This window comes from Crocodylus siamensis, chromosome 4, assembly GCF_052110815.1.
Source record: "Crocodylus siamensis isolate JL-2025a chromosome 4, ASM5211081v1, whole genome shotgun sequence".
NCBI classification, from domain to species: domain Eukaryota; kingdom Metazoa; phylum Chordata; order Crocodylia; family Crocodylidae; genus Crocodylus; species Crocodylus siamensis.
The window spans coordinates 45200589-45215605 of NC_143398.1; the positions used below are offsets into that span (position 1 = coordinate 45200589).

General features: G+C 44.7%; 1 protein-coding gene across 2 annotated transcripts in view; it reads right to left on the bottom strand.

Annotated features, from left to right (window-relative positions):
- KCND2 (potassium voltage-gated channel subfamily D member 2) overlaps positions 1-14190 on the bottom strand; it is a 501119-nt gene extending 486929 nt beyond the window's left edge. For both annotated transcript variants that reach the window (XM_090042214.1, XM_090042213.1), the window contains exons 1-2: positions 14056-14190; positions 12159-13336 (exon numbers count right to left, since the gene is read on the bottom strand). In XM_090042214.1, the coding sequence (XP_089898340.1) occupies positions 12159-13273 (1115 nt within the window). In that variant the 5' untranslated portion in view covers positions 13274-13336; positions 14056-14190. The remainder of the gene's footprint in view (positions 1-12158; positions 13337-14055) is intronic.
- Between the last annotated feature and the right edge of the window lie 827 nt (positions 14191-15017).

Here is a 15017-nt window from a genome sequence, read left to right on the forward strand (position 1 = left end):
TGCACAAATCTGGGGGGCACATGCCCTCCCCATTCCTCTTTTGGCCCAGGGTGCATGCAGCAACAGAGAGCTGCCCCTCCTCCCCAAGCCTCCACTCTGCTCCTGCCCCAGGCATACACTGCCGTGGCTGGGGCTGAGCAGCAACTTGGCCCCAGCCCCATCCCCCTCCCTCACCATGGGATCTTCTATTTGCCCCCACCTCTAAGCCCCCTTTTTACTTCTATGAACTTACTGGCAAGCAGTAAGTGGGCTGTGCAGCTCTGCTCCCTCCTTTCTGAATGCTGAATGCCTGTAGCCAGCCTGCATATGCACATATGTATGCTGGGCTGCCTGCTTTTCCCTCCCAGGGGCTCCCATTTCCTGAAGGGCCCTGGGCAACTGCCCACCTGGCCCGGACATTAATCTGCCTATGCCCCTCCGTGCAAAGTTACTGTGTCACTCACTAGACTCTGCTGCTTTGCTGCAGACATGTGTGCATAGATGTCTCTCTTGGCTGTACAGTGTCAGCTCTGAAAGCTCTCCAGTCTTCAGGGCCTCAGAATTTGAATGTCTGTACCTGCTGCTCTAGGATAAGTTTTTCTACCAGGAGAACAAAACCAGAAGAATTCTCCCTATTCATTTGAATGTGTGTATGCAGCCTAAGAAAGGCAAGGACTCCTCTCCAAAACTTTTAAGAAACAGACAACAGATAAATACTCAAATTAAAAAAAAAACAAACCCTTTAAGCATTAATTAATGCTGCACTTGTGCAGGAACATGGTTTAGATGACCCTTAAGGTCCCTTCCATTCCTATGATTCTCTAATTATATGAAAAGTTAACAACTAACAGCTAATTATGGGCATGTGTGAACTACTGTCTGTGGATTGGTTTCTCCAGTTGAGGAATGAAAAGCTTAATATCAAGAGGCTACAAAATCTGATAATTTCAGGAAGGATTGCTGATTTTGCTAGAGCTAGTGGAGGGTGGCTTTGAGTGTTTCTGCTACATTTCAGGGTAGACATTCTCTATGAATCCTGGTAACCTTGAGAAGTATCTCATGAAAATTAGGGAAACTGAGGGTTATACAACTCTCTGAATTGTGCAGCTTGCTCACGCTTTCTGCTTAAATCCTGAACTTCCTAGCACTCATCACAGCTCATTCTGTTCAACTTTGCCAGCAAGCAGAACCCAGACAGCTAAGAACAGAAAATGAAAGAAGCTAATACATAACATGAAGAAGCAACAGCTATTCAGTTTAAACTCCTTCTGTACTATAAAGACATCACCGAGACTTACATTATAATGACTGTAACAAAATCATAAAGTACACCACAGAATCAGAGTTCAGTTTTATTCCAATGATTGTAATGGGACTCCATCATGTTTTTGTCATTTGGGACACTAAAAACCCACCCCTGTCACTTGGGAGGGACAGACCTACTTCAGTGCACATTTATCATTAGACTAGGCATCACCCAGACCACTTCTTAGTCTTCCTTTTGAAATATGACCCACTGAACCTTCCATTTAATATCAATTGGATAATATGGATGGAGAACATTGGGCAAGTTTCTTTCATGTTAGGAGTAAAGATCCAGATTAGAACCCAAGTCTTCCTCCCATCCAGGGCAGCAGGGGAGCCGCACATTGTCTTGACTGCTTCCTCCTAGGTCTGTCTATCCTCCTCTCTTGGCTGCCCCGTGGGCAAAAAAAAAAAATAAAATAAAACTTAGGGTTACCATACATCTGGGTTTTCTAGGATATGTCCTCTTTTTTGGATCCCTGTGCTGCATCCAGTGGGTTTTTAAAATAAAAGCAAATGTCTTGGTTTTCTGCTCTCCCAGGCTGGCTGCTTGGGACTGGGAGCAATGGGCAAGCTGATTGGCTGTTGGGGGTCATGTGCTCCCTGCACGGGCTCCAACCACCAAGTAGAGTGAGTGAATGAGTGTGTGAGCGAGAGCAAGAGCAAGGGTGCATGCGTAATGAGGGTGTTGTTTGGGCAGTGGGACTGGGTGGGGGAGAGGGCTGTGGGTCGGGAGTGAGGGGCACCAGTAGAGCTGGGGGGACAGAGGATGCTTGTCCAGAGTGCAGGACAGCAACAGTGCTGGGGGGCAGGGGCTGTGGGTTGGGAGTGAGGGGCACCGCCAGGGCTGGGAAGGGTTCAGGAGGCTGTGGATCAGGAGTAAGGGGCATGGGGGATGGGAGGGGCACCTGTGGGTTGGGTGTACAGGGCACTGGCAGCATGAGGGGGCTGTGGGTCAGGAGTGAGGGGCACCAGCAAGAGATGGGGGGTAAGGTACTGCTGTTTGGGAGTGAGGGGCACTGGCAGGGCTGGTGTCAGCAAATCCAGAGTGAAGGGCAGCAGCAGGGTGCAGGGCAGGTTGGCTCATCAGTGAGGGGCAACAGAATGGGCAGAGGCAGAGCACTGGCATGTTACTGCTGTCCCCTCCCCCATCATATTCCCCCTGCCTGCCATACCCCCACTTGTCTTGGTGACTATCACTTAGGTGCATAAAGTGAAAAAGGGTTCTGTCCTTTAAGTGCACATCAGCCTTTTTTTACTACACATCATCTTTCCATCAATTCTGTCTCCACCAAATCCTTGTCCCACTGAAATCAATAAAATCTCCAGACTTGGCTAGTTTTCAGAATTGGATGCTTAAGTTGTGGTATTTCCTCTCTTTTAAAATTTCACATTTAGTTATTGGAAAACATTGTAATTAGTCCAGAACTAATGAACATGAAATTCTAAAGCATGCATAACAAAACAAACATTTCTTGAACTTCCGGTCCTGCTCAATTAAAATTACAGGCAATGACAACCAAACACTGTAAACCAAAGGCTAGATTTTCCCTTAGATGTGATAGCAAATTTCTCTCAAAGGCTTTGACTGCTAAGTTACACCACCTTCCTTAAATATTATGCACACATAATTACTCTTCTGTGGTATTACATAAACATAGATAGGGTGTGTTTTCACATGTGCTGAGTACCCATAAACCCCACTGCTTCCAAAAGGACCAGGTAGTATTTAGCATCTTTGAAAATCAGGCTATTTAATCATTGCCTGCATTATAAACTTCTGACTGCAGAGCCGTTGGCAAAGGATGAGAATAGCTCTCATCCTGTGACTGAGGTAGCTTTACTAGCAAAATCCTCAGTGTAGATGCAGCTGAGATGACAGAAGGTGGCTCCTTTCTGTTGGAACTTTCTATTATTTGGGGGAACTGGTGCAGCTTTGGTAGCAAAAAAACCCTCCTTCTGCTGGCAAGTGATTCAACCTCAGGAATGTGGCAACTGTAGTTAAGCAGCAGCAGCTATTTTTTTGGTCCCAGTTCCAGGACTGCACTGGAGCTGTGTGTATGGTGGTAGTGGTGGGGGGGAGGGGGAAGGGATGTAAAACATGAGTGTATTCATAGTAATAACATAGGTATGCAACATTTTCAACTTTCGCAAAGCTCCTAATCCTGCTTTCACTGAAGTCAGTAGAAGCTTTTTTTTAAACCTTTACTTTAATAATGATCAAGCCCAAATTAAATGCATATACACAGCCCCCTTAAAATGCTGATACCTTGAGGATATAGAATTCTAGCTAATCAGTGCAAAGCACAATGCAGAAGTGTGTCAAAAAGGAAACACTGTTTTGCCAAGGGCATCAGAGCAAATTATTTTTCTCATAAAAGTTGTCACTGGATCTTTAATATTCACAGAGACAGGGCTTTGGTTTGCAAGGTCTTATCCAAGCATAGCAAAATGTTTATGCTTATTTATCAGCTTTTGATAGTGTGGAATGGGATTTGAACGTGTGGTAACTCGGGGCATATGCAGAATGGATCAGAATACTTAGACCAGCTAAAACATGCTTATTACCTTCTCTTATCTTTTGAAGTGCCATTTTGTAGTGGGAGGAAATGGGTATAAAATATGAGAGTGCTGGATTATAATTGTTTCAGGATGTCTGATAAGCAAATTTTATTAAATATAGACCAAAACCATTCACAGATGGACCAATAGCTACATAATTTTCATGAGTGCTAATGTTAAGTTTGGTCCCTTCCCTCAACAGATATACATGTGAAAAGATTTGTATTCAGATATTTCTCTCTTAATGTTTACATTCAGAAGCATACCACTTGTACCTATTTTCTCTCTTATCTCATATTTATTTAAAACACTGTTTGAAAAATTGGTATTATTTTCTCAGTGTTGCAGTATGATTGTTCCTTTTTTGGCTTTTTTTGTACACATTAAGTACCAAAAAGCATGATTATAAATATTATCTAGAATGTGTTAGACTCAAATAATATCCTTCAGTAAAAAGTTACTTTAGGTGTATATACTGCAAATGTGATGGTAGAATTAGGCTGTTTAATGTGGTTAAAGGTAACAGTCCAAGTATAGTACTTATTATTGTTCCAGAATAATGCAACAGAACATAGAACTATCATTTTAATGTACAACCTGTGAATTTAAAAACCTTTTCTCTATTTCACTAGCAGTGCAAGGAAATTGTTTTATAAACTATGTCTTAAATAAAAATCTTTGCTCTCACTCACTTCCTGATGAGTGATTGGTATAAATATATACAGAATATCTTTTCCAGCACTGTGTTAACAGCTGATGAAATGTGATGAGCCTGAATTTAAACTATGTCTGTGGGTTTCCTGCAAACACTGCATTTGTTTATTACCTATAGAATATGATTCTCCTCTTACTTACATTGTACATTAGAAGTAACTCCACAGTAGTTAACAAATTATCCTGGGATAAAACTTCAGTGAGGTGAAAAACAGATTATACTTTGATTTTTTCAAATGTTTGTTCTGGGGAAATGAACAACATAGTAACTTAAATTCTTTTCTTGTGCTTGTGAAATGTCATCATTTTGGATACATATTTTATTTCAAGATTCTTTACAAGTTTCTGTGTTAATCAGTATAGTACCCTTTTCCAAACACCTTCATATGTAGCAGGCCTATCTTAAAGCTATATTTAGATATTTATGTTTTAAAACTTGTCTTCTTACCTATGCAGAGGCAGAGAAATTCATAATTGTATGAGTTAAAAATAGTGTGTCACCATTCAATGTGAACTTCTTGAATTTTTTATCACTTAAGTCAGGCCTTTAATATCATTTGAATATTAGCTGAGAATCAGGCACATGGGGTATTTTTACACATGCAAGTGCCTCAGCGCTGGGCAAAGCGCCTGGAGCTGCAACGCTTGCACTTATATAAGTGGCAAAATGCATGTCAGTGCTGAGAAAATGGCAGCAGCGTACTTTTGAACTAAAACACATTGGAGGTGTTTTAGTTCAAAAGTGCACTGCTGCCATTTTCTGTGTGCTGATGCACATTTCACCGCTTATACAACTGCATGTGACGCAGCACAGTCTGCTTCAGCTCCCGTGCGATTAATCGAGTCTGCTCCAAAGAGGCGGATTTCCATCACATTGCAGGAGAAAAAAGTATGTGTATAATGGCCCATGATGGACTATAATCAATAAATGGGATGCCAGTTGAAATTATGCATATCAGTTCTTTCTATTTCACTGTGTTGGCATATTTTTGTTGTTGCCTCCTCATCACCACCAATATAGGTGTTATTCTTGACTCATAATAATGGCAAGAAAACTAATTTCCATCTGTTTCCACCACACAAAGTAAATAAATTAGAATGACAGAAAATTCGTTTTTCTAAACACCACTTGTACACACTTTGTAGCTGTAAGAAAATTCATGCTCAAGGACATTGCATTAACTAAACAAATTGTCTTGCCTCCAAGAACTCTGCATGACCTTTAAGTCATACAAGTTGTTCTCTAGTGAAGAACACTGAAGCCATATATAATAACCCATGCTTTCTTTCTAGCTGTACAGCTAGGCAATGCAGGCTGAATCAGCTTTGTATTAGAGGATAAAATATTTTTTATTATAACCAAAGTGACCATTTATTTTCCAATATTTTAAATTTTCCCTGAAACACTTCCTGAATTTTGAGTAGTGGGTTTTGAAGGTTGTTACATTACAATCTAACCATCCTCTGATTTATGTTAATCTAGCTATTGAGGGGGGAGAGGAGGAAAACTCAAAATGTAAAATTTTTGAGAGTCTGATATTATCACCCGGTTTTGTACAAGAATACAAAAACAGAAAATTGCTATTGGAAAAAGAAAACTATCAAACATACAAGTAATAACAGAGCAAGTAGTTAAAAATAGAGAAATAAGGGGGCAGTTTTGCAAATCTTTACTCATATGAAGAGCTCTTACACACAAAAATAGTTTCATGGGTTTTAATGAAACTACTGATGAAGTTAGGATTCACAAGTTCTTATTCTTTTTTTGCATTTTTTCTCATCTGTGGGTGCGTTTGATATCTGTCTTCTTCATATTAGGGTGTTTGTAAGAAAACACACTAAGTGTGAAATGCTGAACAAGATTTTCTGGTGATTGAGAAAGTGAACATTGCAGAGGGGAACTGACATGGGTAAAGATCAGATCAGAAGAACAGCAATAGCCACAAATGGAAGATTTGGTTCAGAGATGACAGATAAATAAGGAGGCTGGTGGAACGAGGCAGAAGGAAATAAAGGCAGTGGGGTCGTTGACATGAAATGTAAATTTGTCTCAAATGAGGATAAGAGAAACAGAGAGAAGACATGGTCTGAGTTGGTCAAAATCAGAGCTGGTGAAGTCAGATGTTAGCACTGTAGAAGAAAAGAAAGAACTATGTAGAGGGAGTATACTTCAAATGTGCAAAAAGTGTGGGGGGAATGGTGAAGAGGGAGAAGAGACTTTACAAGATTAGGAAAGCAGGAGGCCTATCATCCTACTCCCTTATGTCAGAATCATAGAGTCATATAAAAGTAGGGCTCCTGAGGTCATTTAGTCAAATCCCCTGCTTGAGGCAGGATCATCCCTATGCACATCCAAAAGTGCCTGTCTAATTTATTCCTAAGAACTACTTGATCATCCTTGTCATATAACTACAAAGCTATTGCTCCAAAAGACCAAGAGCACCCTAACCTACCACAGGTAAAGCTGGGGGATATGGGCTGTCAATGTTCTTCCAACTCAAGGGTTATTAAAATGCATTCAAGAGAGCCAAAGAAAAGGGTCATGGCTGCCCTACCCCCCAAGCAGAGCCCCCCCCCCATGCAAAGTCTGTATCAATCTGACCATAGGGTGGAATTCCAGCCTGATCCCATAGGTCTGACCTTGAGCAGAAGGGCAAGATCCTCACCAGGACCCCTGGATTATAGACCCAGCAGGAGCTCTGGCACACCAGCCTTGGCTTCAGCCAACACCTAAAGTTTTGGAAGAAGGAAAATAAAACCATGACACCTTCAGTGAAAGATGGGGGGGAAAAATCCTTCCCAAGCTTCCTGCTTTCCACAAACTTCAGAAGTAAAGTTCAGAACCAAAGCCCTTCCAATCTGTCCTGCAACCCGGGAACAACAATCATGACTGTCACACCCCTTTCTGTAACCCTGCATAAACTTATTTTAGCTCCTTTAATCTTCTTTCATAACTAAGCAGACTGTGGAGCTCTGCTTCATTCTTCTGCTACTGAGCACAGTCTTTTCCAACATCCACATGTTCTAGGATGCAGGGCTCCTCCCATGATCTCTCCGCAATCCATGGATGTATGTCAGGGGATGATTCTCCCTGGCCTTCCAAGTGTTGCTCTTCACAGAGCATTTGAGACGTAGTTATTCTAGATCATCTCTGACAAAGACCCTTGCTAGATGTGGAGGTAAAGGCACAATGAGATCTAATGCGCCATTCACACAGTCATGCCTTCTACCATGCTATACGTGTATGGCAGGAGGTGTGATTGTGGGGTATGCATTACAGTCCATCATATCTTCTTGCTGGTGCAGGGGAAGCCTGATACCAGGCTCTCCCACCACTGGCAAAAAGCAAGCTCCCACAGCTGGGAGCCCAACAAACCAGTTGAGGGATTCCTAGTCACAAGGGCTGGACTGACTGGAAGATTGCAACAGGGGTGAGCCTTCCACCCCAGGGGTATGGGAAACAATTGGGACCAAAGGACTGATGCTGAGGCAACTTCCCTCTCCCCTTTGGAACTGCTAGAAACCACTGGGAAAGAGAGGGGAAGGGAATTTTTTAAAAATGCCCTACATCGAATTTTAAAAAAATGCCTAAACTATCTAACTTTAGTTGCCCTGCCCCACACCCTAGAGCCCTAGGAATTGTAGCAGCCATGATCGCCAGGATCCAGGGGTTTCATGTACCTCCTTGAACCCTAGGAATAACAGCAGTTGCAATCTCCAGGGTACAACCCTGGGGATTATGGCTACTGTAATTCCTAGGGCACAGGGGTTTTTCCACTGGATATGATGTACCCATGGCTGGAAGCACACAGCTGATGGGTGTCCCAGCAACAGAGGAGACACTGCTACATGTGCAAATTGAAACTCAGCTATAAAGTTAGACCTGAAATGAGGTATAAGGCTAGACCTGAAAAGTTGTGTGATAGTTGCCTTGCAAGTGTAGCTAGTCACTACACTACTCGGTAATTGTGCAATACCTAGAACTTGTAGAAGAGGCTTAATGTTTCTCCAACTTCTTCCTGAAAACCTCCAGTGATGAAGACTCCACGGTTTCCCTCAGCAGTGTATTTCACTGCCTCCTGATTCTAACAGTGAAGCTCTTTGCAGCTCTTTCTTGCCTAGGGAGATGTGCACATCGTCTTCTTAGCTGCTAAGGGTAGGAAATGTGTCCGTCTGCTACTTAATACTTCACATTGTTTGCATTATGAATAAATAATACTAATAACAATAATAATGATGATGGAAGCTTTACATTCCCATTTTCTTAGTTTTAAACAGCCTTCTGTAAAGTCTGTAATTCACTTATGAAAGTGTTATATGATCTGACAAAGCCATACAGTGTAAGGCCTATAAATATGAAGGTACTATTTCATATGCCTGTGTGATTGCTTTTGAACTAGTCACAAAAGATCACAACATTCTTTATTTAAAGCACAATATATAATACTACATACAAACCGTTGTACAAAAACTGACACAAGATCTACAAAGAAATACTGCCCCTCCACCATTACTACAAAACCTTGACCCAGGCTTCTCCAGCTCATTTGTTGTCTACAGCACTGGCAGAAAGAAAGCCATTCGTTTATCAAACTGCCGGATGGCACAGAAGGTGCCACTACTGAGTCACAGAGGGTGCGAGTGTTCCAGAAGCATTCACGTACATCTAAGAGCCACAATTCCAGCAAACATTATTCTTTTGGTTCTGATTCTATTCCTACCCATTTCTTGATCTTTGCACCTCCATAATGCAGCTGATTGCAGTTTCTCTGGCTTTCATTATTGCCCTGAACTTCCACATTTTCCTGCAATACCTTCTCTAAGTTTTTATCTAGTACTTGCTATTCACTCATCTCTCTCACTTATTATTTTGGTTTAAAAGCTGTCCTGTTATTTAAATACATTTTTCTTAACTTAAATATGTACACATGCTGTATTTCTAAACCACATTTCTCAATTCAGATTTTACTGCAATTCTCCATCTCTATGAACAATCCCAACCACTTAAGATCAAGATGTTGGGATGTCCTTGGAGTCTAAAAGTGCAGCAATATTTGAAGTCATCGGCACTCTGCAGAGAAAATTAATCTATGTTTTTTTAAGATGGTTTAATTGCTCAGCAATCATGCAGAACTGAGAAATATAGCTCTGCTTCCAAGATAATAACTCCCCAAATTGCTAAGGTTGCCACTCAATACCCTTGCTAACTCACAAATTGTATAAATATGCCTAGTCTCCAAAACTCAAAAAAAGTTAGATTATTATTGAGCATTACAGTCCATGGCATTTTATAACATTTTATGTAACTTGCTAAGCACAGTAATCATTAAAAAAAGCAAAAAGAAACAAGAGAGTATAATTCATTTTGCTTGCAAGTAAAGAACTTGGCTCATGTCTGTCCACCTTCTAGAGCATATATTTAAATAAAACTTTAAAACTTCAATTTTGCCTAAGTGAGGATGGCAAGATGTGACCTTTCATCCAAGTTAACACTAATAAGAATATTCCACTTTGATTTAGCTTTGCAGTTTTCTCTTGTAATTTCCACCCTTTCCCTATGCTTACAACACCAAGATGAAACTATGTCAGTGCTTGTAATGTTATTAATTCTATTCCAATTATTCATCACTATTTAACATTTTAACACAGTATTTACATGGCTAACAAGATATCAAAAGAAGAACATTATCCAGTTTGCATGCTGATTAAAATTCTTCCGAAATGATGTGTTATCAAAAATGTTAAAGGACAAATCTGGGTCCCTGTATAATTATCCTCCAAACCGAGTTAACTGCCTAAGCATGTTTAACGTACTTGAATTTTTGGATGTGAAAATACTAAGTGATTTAGGAGCCTGAGGCACTTTGAAAACAGGATGTAGGTTCTTCAGTCCCAGTAGCTTTCAATGAGAATGAGGCTCCCAAATCATCCAGGTGCTTTTGAAACTTTTATCCAGAGTCTCAAATGCTTTTAAAAACCTGGGAAAATAAAATTCAAGAGGAATTCCAACCATATGAAAACAGTATACTGTTCAGGACCATGGACAAGATTTTCAATAACTATTCGAGAAAAATAAGTCATTATTAACAAATACAGATTAAACTCTGCTGTTGGTATTTCATATTCAGTGATATTTTTATCAGTTTTTAAAATCTGTGAATAATTTTGCTGAATAAGTTTAATTAACAATAATATACAGAAACATGATTTAAAACTGGAACCAGAATAAAACTTTTGTGATAGAGAAAATAAATAAATAATAAAATAAACTTGCCAGAGCCTCCTGGCATTACACACTATTACCAAAAGTATGGACAATTTACATTTACAATATTTGTCTTTATTTGGTATAGCGTACTAAAGATAAAAGCTCTGTATAAAAATTATCACATAATGCAGCTCCTTTATCTTTAAAGTTTTGTATATGGTTTTCCAATCTCTACTACGATTAAAGGAAACAAATAAACTATCTTATAATACAGGCTTCTTTCACTTTGTTAAAATAAGCCAGTAATGCATGTTTCATAAATCACAGCATTTATGATGACAAAATGTTTAACTAATGAAACTGGTGACAATGAAACTTTTTCATCTTTTAATATATACAGATATAAAACAACTAGCAGTAGTAATTTTCAGTGAAAAAACCTACTTTACGTATTCAGTCCCATAGCTATGACAAAACAGCTCAGAACTGAGGACAGGATGAAAAAATGCCTTCTTAAATTAATCAAGCTTCCTAAATCTCTGCTAGCCACAGACAAAAATATTTCTACAATTTTCTCTAAGCTGGTACAATACGACATCAATACCATTAATATCTCCGTCAGCATTTTTAAATAAGTAATCTACCTTACTACAAAAAACCATTGAATCTTAATGTCAACAGTGGCATTTTATACTTTCAAACTCTAAGGAAGCAACTAAACTCTGACTGGCATATATAACATACTTTTAACATATATATTCCTGAATTAGATCTGCTGCACAGATTAATCAGACTTCCTCAATCAGCTTCACAGGCACTTTCATAAGTATACATTGAATGACGTATGCCATTGACTTGGGGCTAAATACTGGTGTCACTGAAATCAAAGGGAAATCTGCCAGTGATTTAAATTACATCAGGGCTGATCCTTTGATAAGTTTAAGGTTTACTTATTATTTTGTGAATAATGATTACTCTACAGTATTCAAGACAATACCTTAGGAATTATTTGGTAAGTACCACTACCTGGAATATTCAAATAACAAAACATGCACTCACACTTTGCAGAGACTTTGAAAAATATTCTAATTTCACTGTCAAATTGAACAAAGTGCAATAACAACATGCAAAGAAACCTGTCTTAATTTTTATTTTTAAAAAGTTCAAATTTTTATCTCTGGCCCCCTTCATTTTTACAGCACTCTGAAACCGATTCACATATGTAAACTGGTTCATAGTTTTAAAAAGTACCTGCTCAAGTCCCTACAGTTTCTGTAACAAAAATGTATGTCTTGCATCTTCTAATAAAGTTTTTGAAATTGAACACTGCCCCACATGTGCCAATAAATTCAGTGAAATGTTGGCCCTGGCCAAACCCATCTCCACTTACCCCAGTGTTGTCATAGTGACAATGGTGTACCAAAAAGCAGCAGGGATGCTGGTGAACTTGCTGGCTGATGAACCTTTCTCTGCATAAAACATGACCGTGGCAAAGATGATAATGGCCATGGTAAGTGAAAAGAGGAGAAAGCCTAACTCTGAGGCACAACTCTTCAGCGTGTAGCCCAGGATACGCAGCCCCTGTGAGTGACGGGAAAACTTAAAGATCCGGAAGACACGGAAGACACGCAGTGTCACAAAAGCCCCACTGACATCCTCATTATCTGTCATCACCAGGCCAATGTAATACGGCATGATGGCAACTACATCAATAATACTCATGACACTGCGCACAAACTTGTAGCGGCTGGGAGCTGCCACCAAACGCAGCAAATACTCAACAGTGAAAATCATGACACAAGCTGTATCCAGGCAGAAGAAAGCTACGGCATAGCGCTCTCCACAGGGCAGCTCCTTGATACGACCAGGACTTATGCCACAGGGCACTGTTTCCACCACATTGGCGATGACAGAAACAGCAATGAAGAAACCAGTGACATAGTAGAAGACCAGGGCCAGTGTACTGGTGTGTGGGTTTTCGAAGGCCCGCCACATCCTCTGCCGAGCTGTCATGGAAGGCAGGGAGTTCTCGGCTGCGTGATCCTGGTCAGCATCATCCTGCAGGCGCTCGGCGTTCTCACGCCGACGATCCTTGTACTCCTCATAGCAGCAGTCGCCAATGATCTCAGGGATGATGCCAAAGAAGGCCAGCTCCTCATCGTACGCCGAGATACACTCTTGCCGGGGGTAATGAAGCTTCCCTGTACGGTAGAAATTGAGTATGTGCCGGAAGATATCAGGATCTCGGTCAAAAAAGTACTGCTGCGTTTCTGGGTGGTAGAAGAAGTCTCGCTCTGAGCTGCCCAGCAGCGTATCCGGGTAGCGCTCCAGGGTATCCAGCCAAGTCTGGAACTGGATGCCACTCACATTCAGCACAATCAGAGAGTCCTGGCTTCGCTTTCTCTCCTGCCGGGGAGCAGCTGGCATGGGACTTGTGGCCACTGGCATCCATCCTATGGCTGCTGCCCGGGCAAAGGGCAACCAAGCTGCTACTCCTGCTGCCATGGTCCAAGCTGCTAAGGCTGCCTCTGCTGAGGGATCACTTCAGAGCCAATCCTGGCTTGGCCACTAAATACATAAATTTAAAAAAAACACAAAACCCTGAATGAGACACAAATGCTCCCAAAGCCACGGCAGGTCCTGCAGGCTCCTAAGCGCTGTTACTCTGCCTAAACAGTGAAGGCTGTCCTGAAAATGTTGCTTGCTCCTCTTTTGTCTCCCGACCACTGCCTGCTAGTCAGTCAGCAGAAGAGATCGGGAGACAGGGAAAGTCATGATGTCCCCGTGTGCAGTGAAACCAGTGCCTCCCCCTCCTACCAGCTGGCTCTTGTGGAGAAAAGCTCCATATGTTGCATGTAGACAGAAGGGAGAGGTGCAAACGGAGTCACCAGCGGATGGCTCTTGCTTCCTCAGTGCAGCCACCTGAGGAGACGGGGGCTCTTCTCGGCCCCTCCGCCAGAGCCCCCAGCCCGGCTCTTCTCCGCCGCTCCTGCCCGAGCCCCTTGAGCGGGATGCCGGGCGCTGGCGAGCCCCTCCCACGCCCCTCCCCTCCCCTCCCGCCCCCTCCCCGAGAGCTGCGGGGCCCCGGCGGGGGCGGCCGGCCGCCCCCTCCCGAGCGGGCCCCCTGCGGAGCCGGCGGGCGCTCCGGGCGGCCACGTTCAACTTCCAGACAAGTTTTGCTGGGAGGCAGCGCGGCGGTGGCCGCGGCCGGGCGCTGCGGGCGGCGCCTGCGGGGCGCGGGGGGCGGCCGCGCTGATCCCACGGCGTCGCGGGTGCGGGGCACGTACCTGGCGGGTCCGGCGAGCGCGCTCAGCCGCATGGAGCCTCCGCGTTGCGTCCGCGCCCCGCGGGGAGAGGCGGGCGGGCGGGCGGCGGGGACATGGGGGGGGGCGCGCCGGGCGGGAGGGAGCAACAAGTTCCCGGGGGAGCGGCGCGGCGCGGGCCGGGGGTCACGCCCCGCAGCGGGAGGCGGCGCTCGGGGCGGGGGGTCCGGCCGGCGGTCGTGCCGCGGGGCTGTGGCGGGCCGAGCGCGGGGCGGGCAGGCGGCGGCGGCGGCGGCAGGGGCGCGGCAGGGCTGCCGCGTCCGTCCCCTCCCGCGGGTGGGCCATGCCGCCGCCGCGCCGCGCCGCGCCAGCCGCTGCGGCTTCCTCCGGCCCCGGCCCCGGCCCCGCTGCGGCGGCTGCTCCTTCGCCTCCCGCAGATGGCTCCGGCGGCGGCGGGCGGCTCCGCGCCGATCCGTCCGCTCCGGGCTGCAGGGCTGGGGCGGGGGCGCGGGCGCGAGTGACTGGGCTGGAGCAGCGGGCGCGGCGGCGGCGAGGGCAGCCCCGGCCCGGGAGGACCTCGCCCCCCTCCCGCGGCGCCTCCGGGCTTGGGAGCGCGGCGAGAGCCGGGACGGGGCCGCGAGCTGGTTCCCTCCCTCTGCGCCGCGCTCCGGCTCCGGCTCCGGCTCCGGCTCCGGCCCGGCGCGGCCGCCTCTCGGCGCTAGATGGCGCGGGGGTGCCGGGAGTGGGGCCCGCGCTCGCCGCCGCCGGGCTGCAGCCGCCGGAGGAGAAGGGCGAATCGGACCCGAAATGACCCCAAGGGGGCTGGGCGTCGTCGTTTGAAGCCCCCCGCGTCTTTCTTCTGTAAGAGCAGCGCCCCCCGCCTCTGCCGAAGGGCTGCGGCTTCCTCCCAGCGAGGCGCCGGGCAGTGCCCTGGGCGGGAGCCGCCCCCGGGGACGTGCCTGCTGTCCCGGCTGCCACCCCCGGGC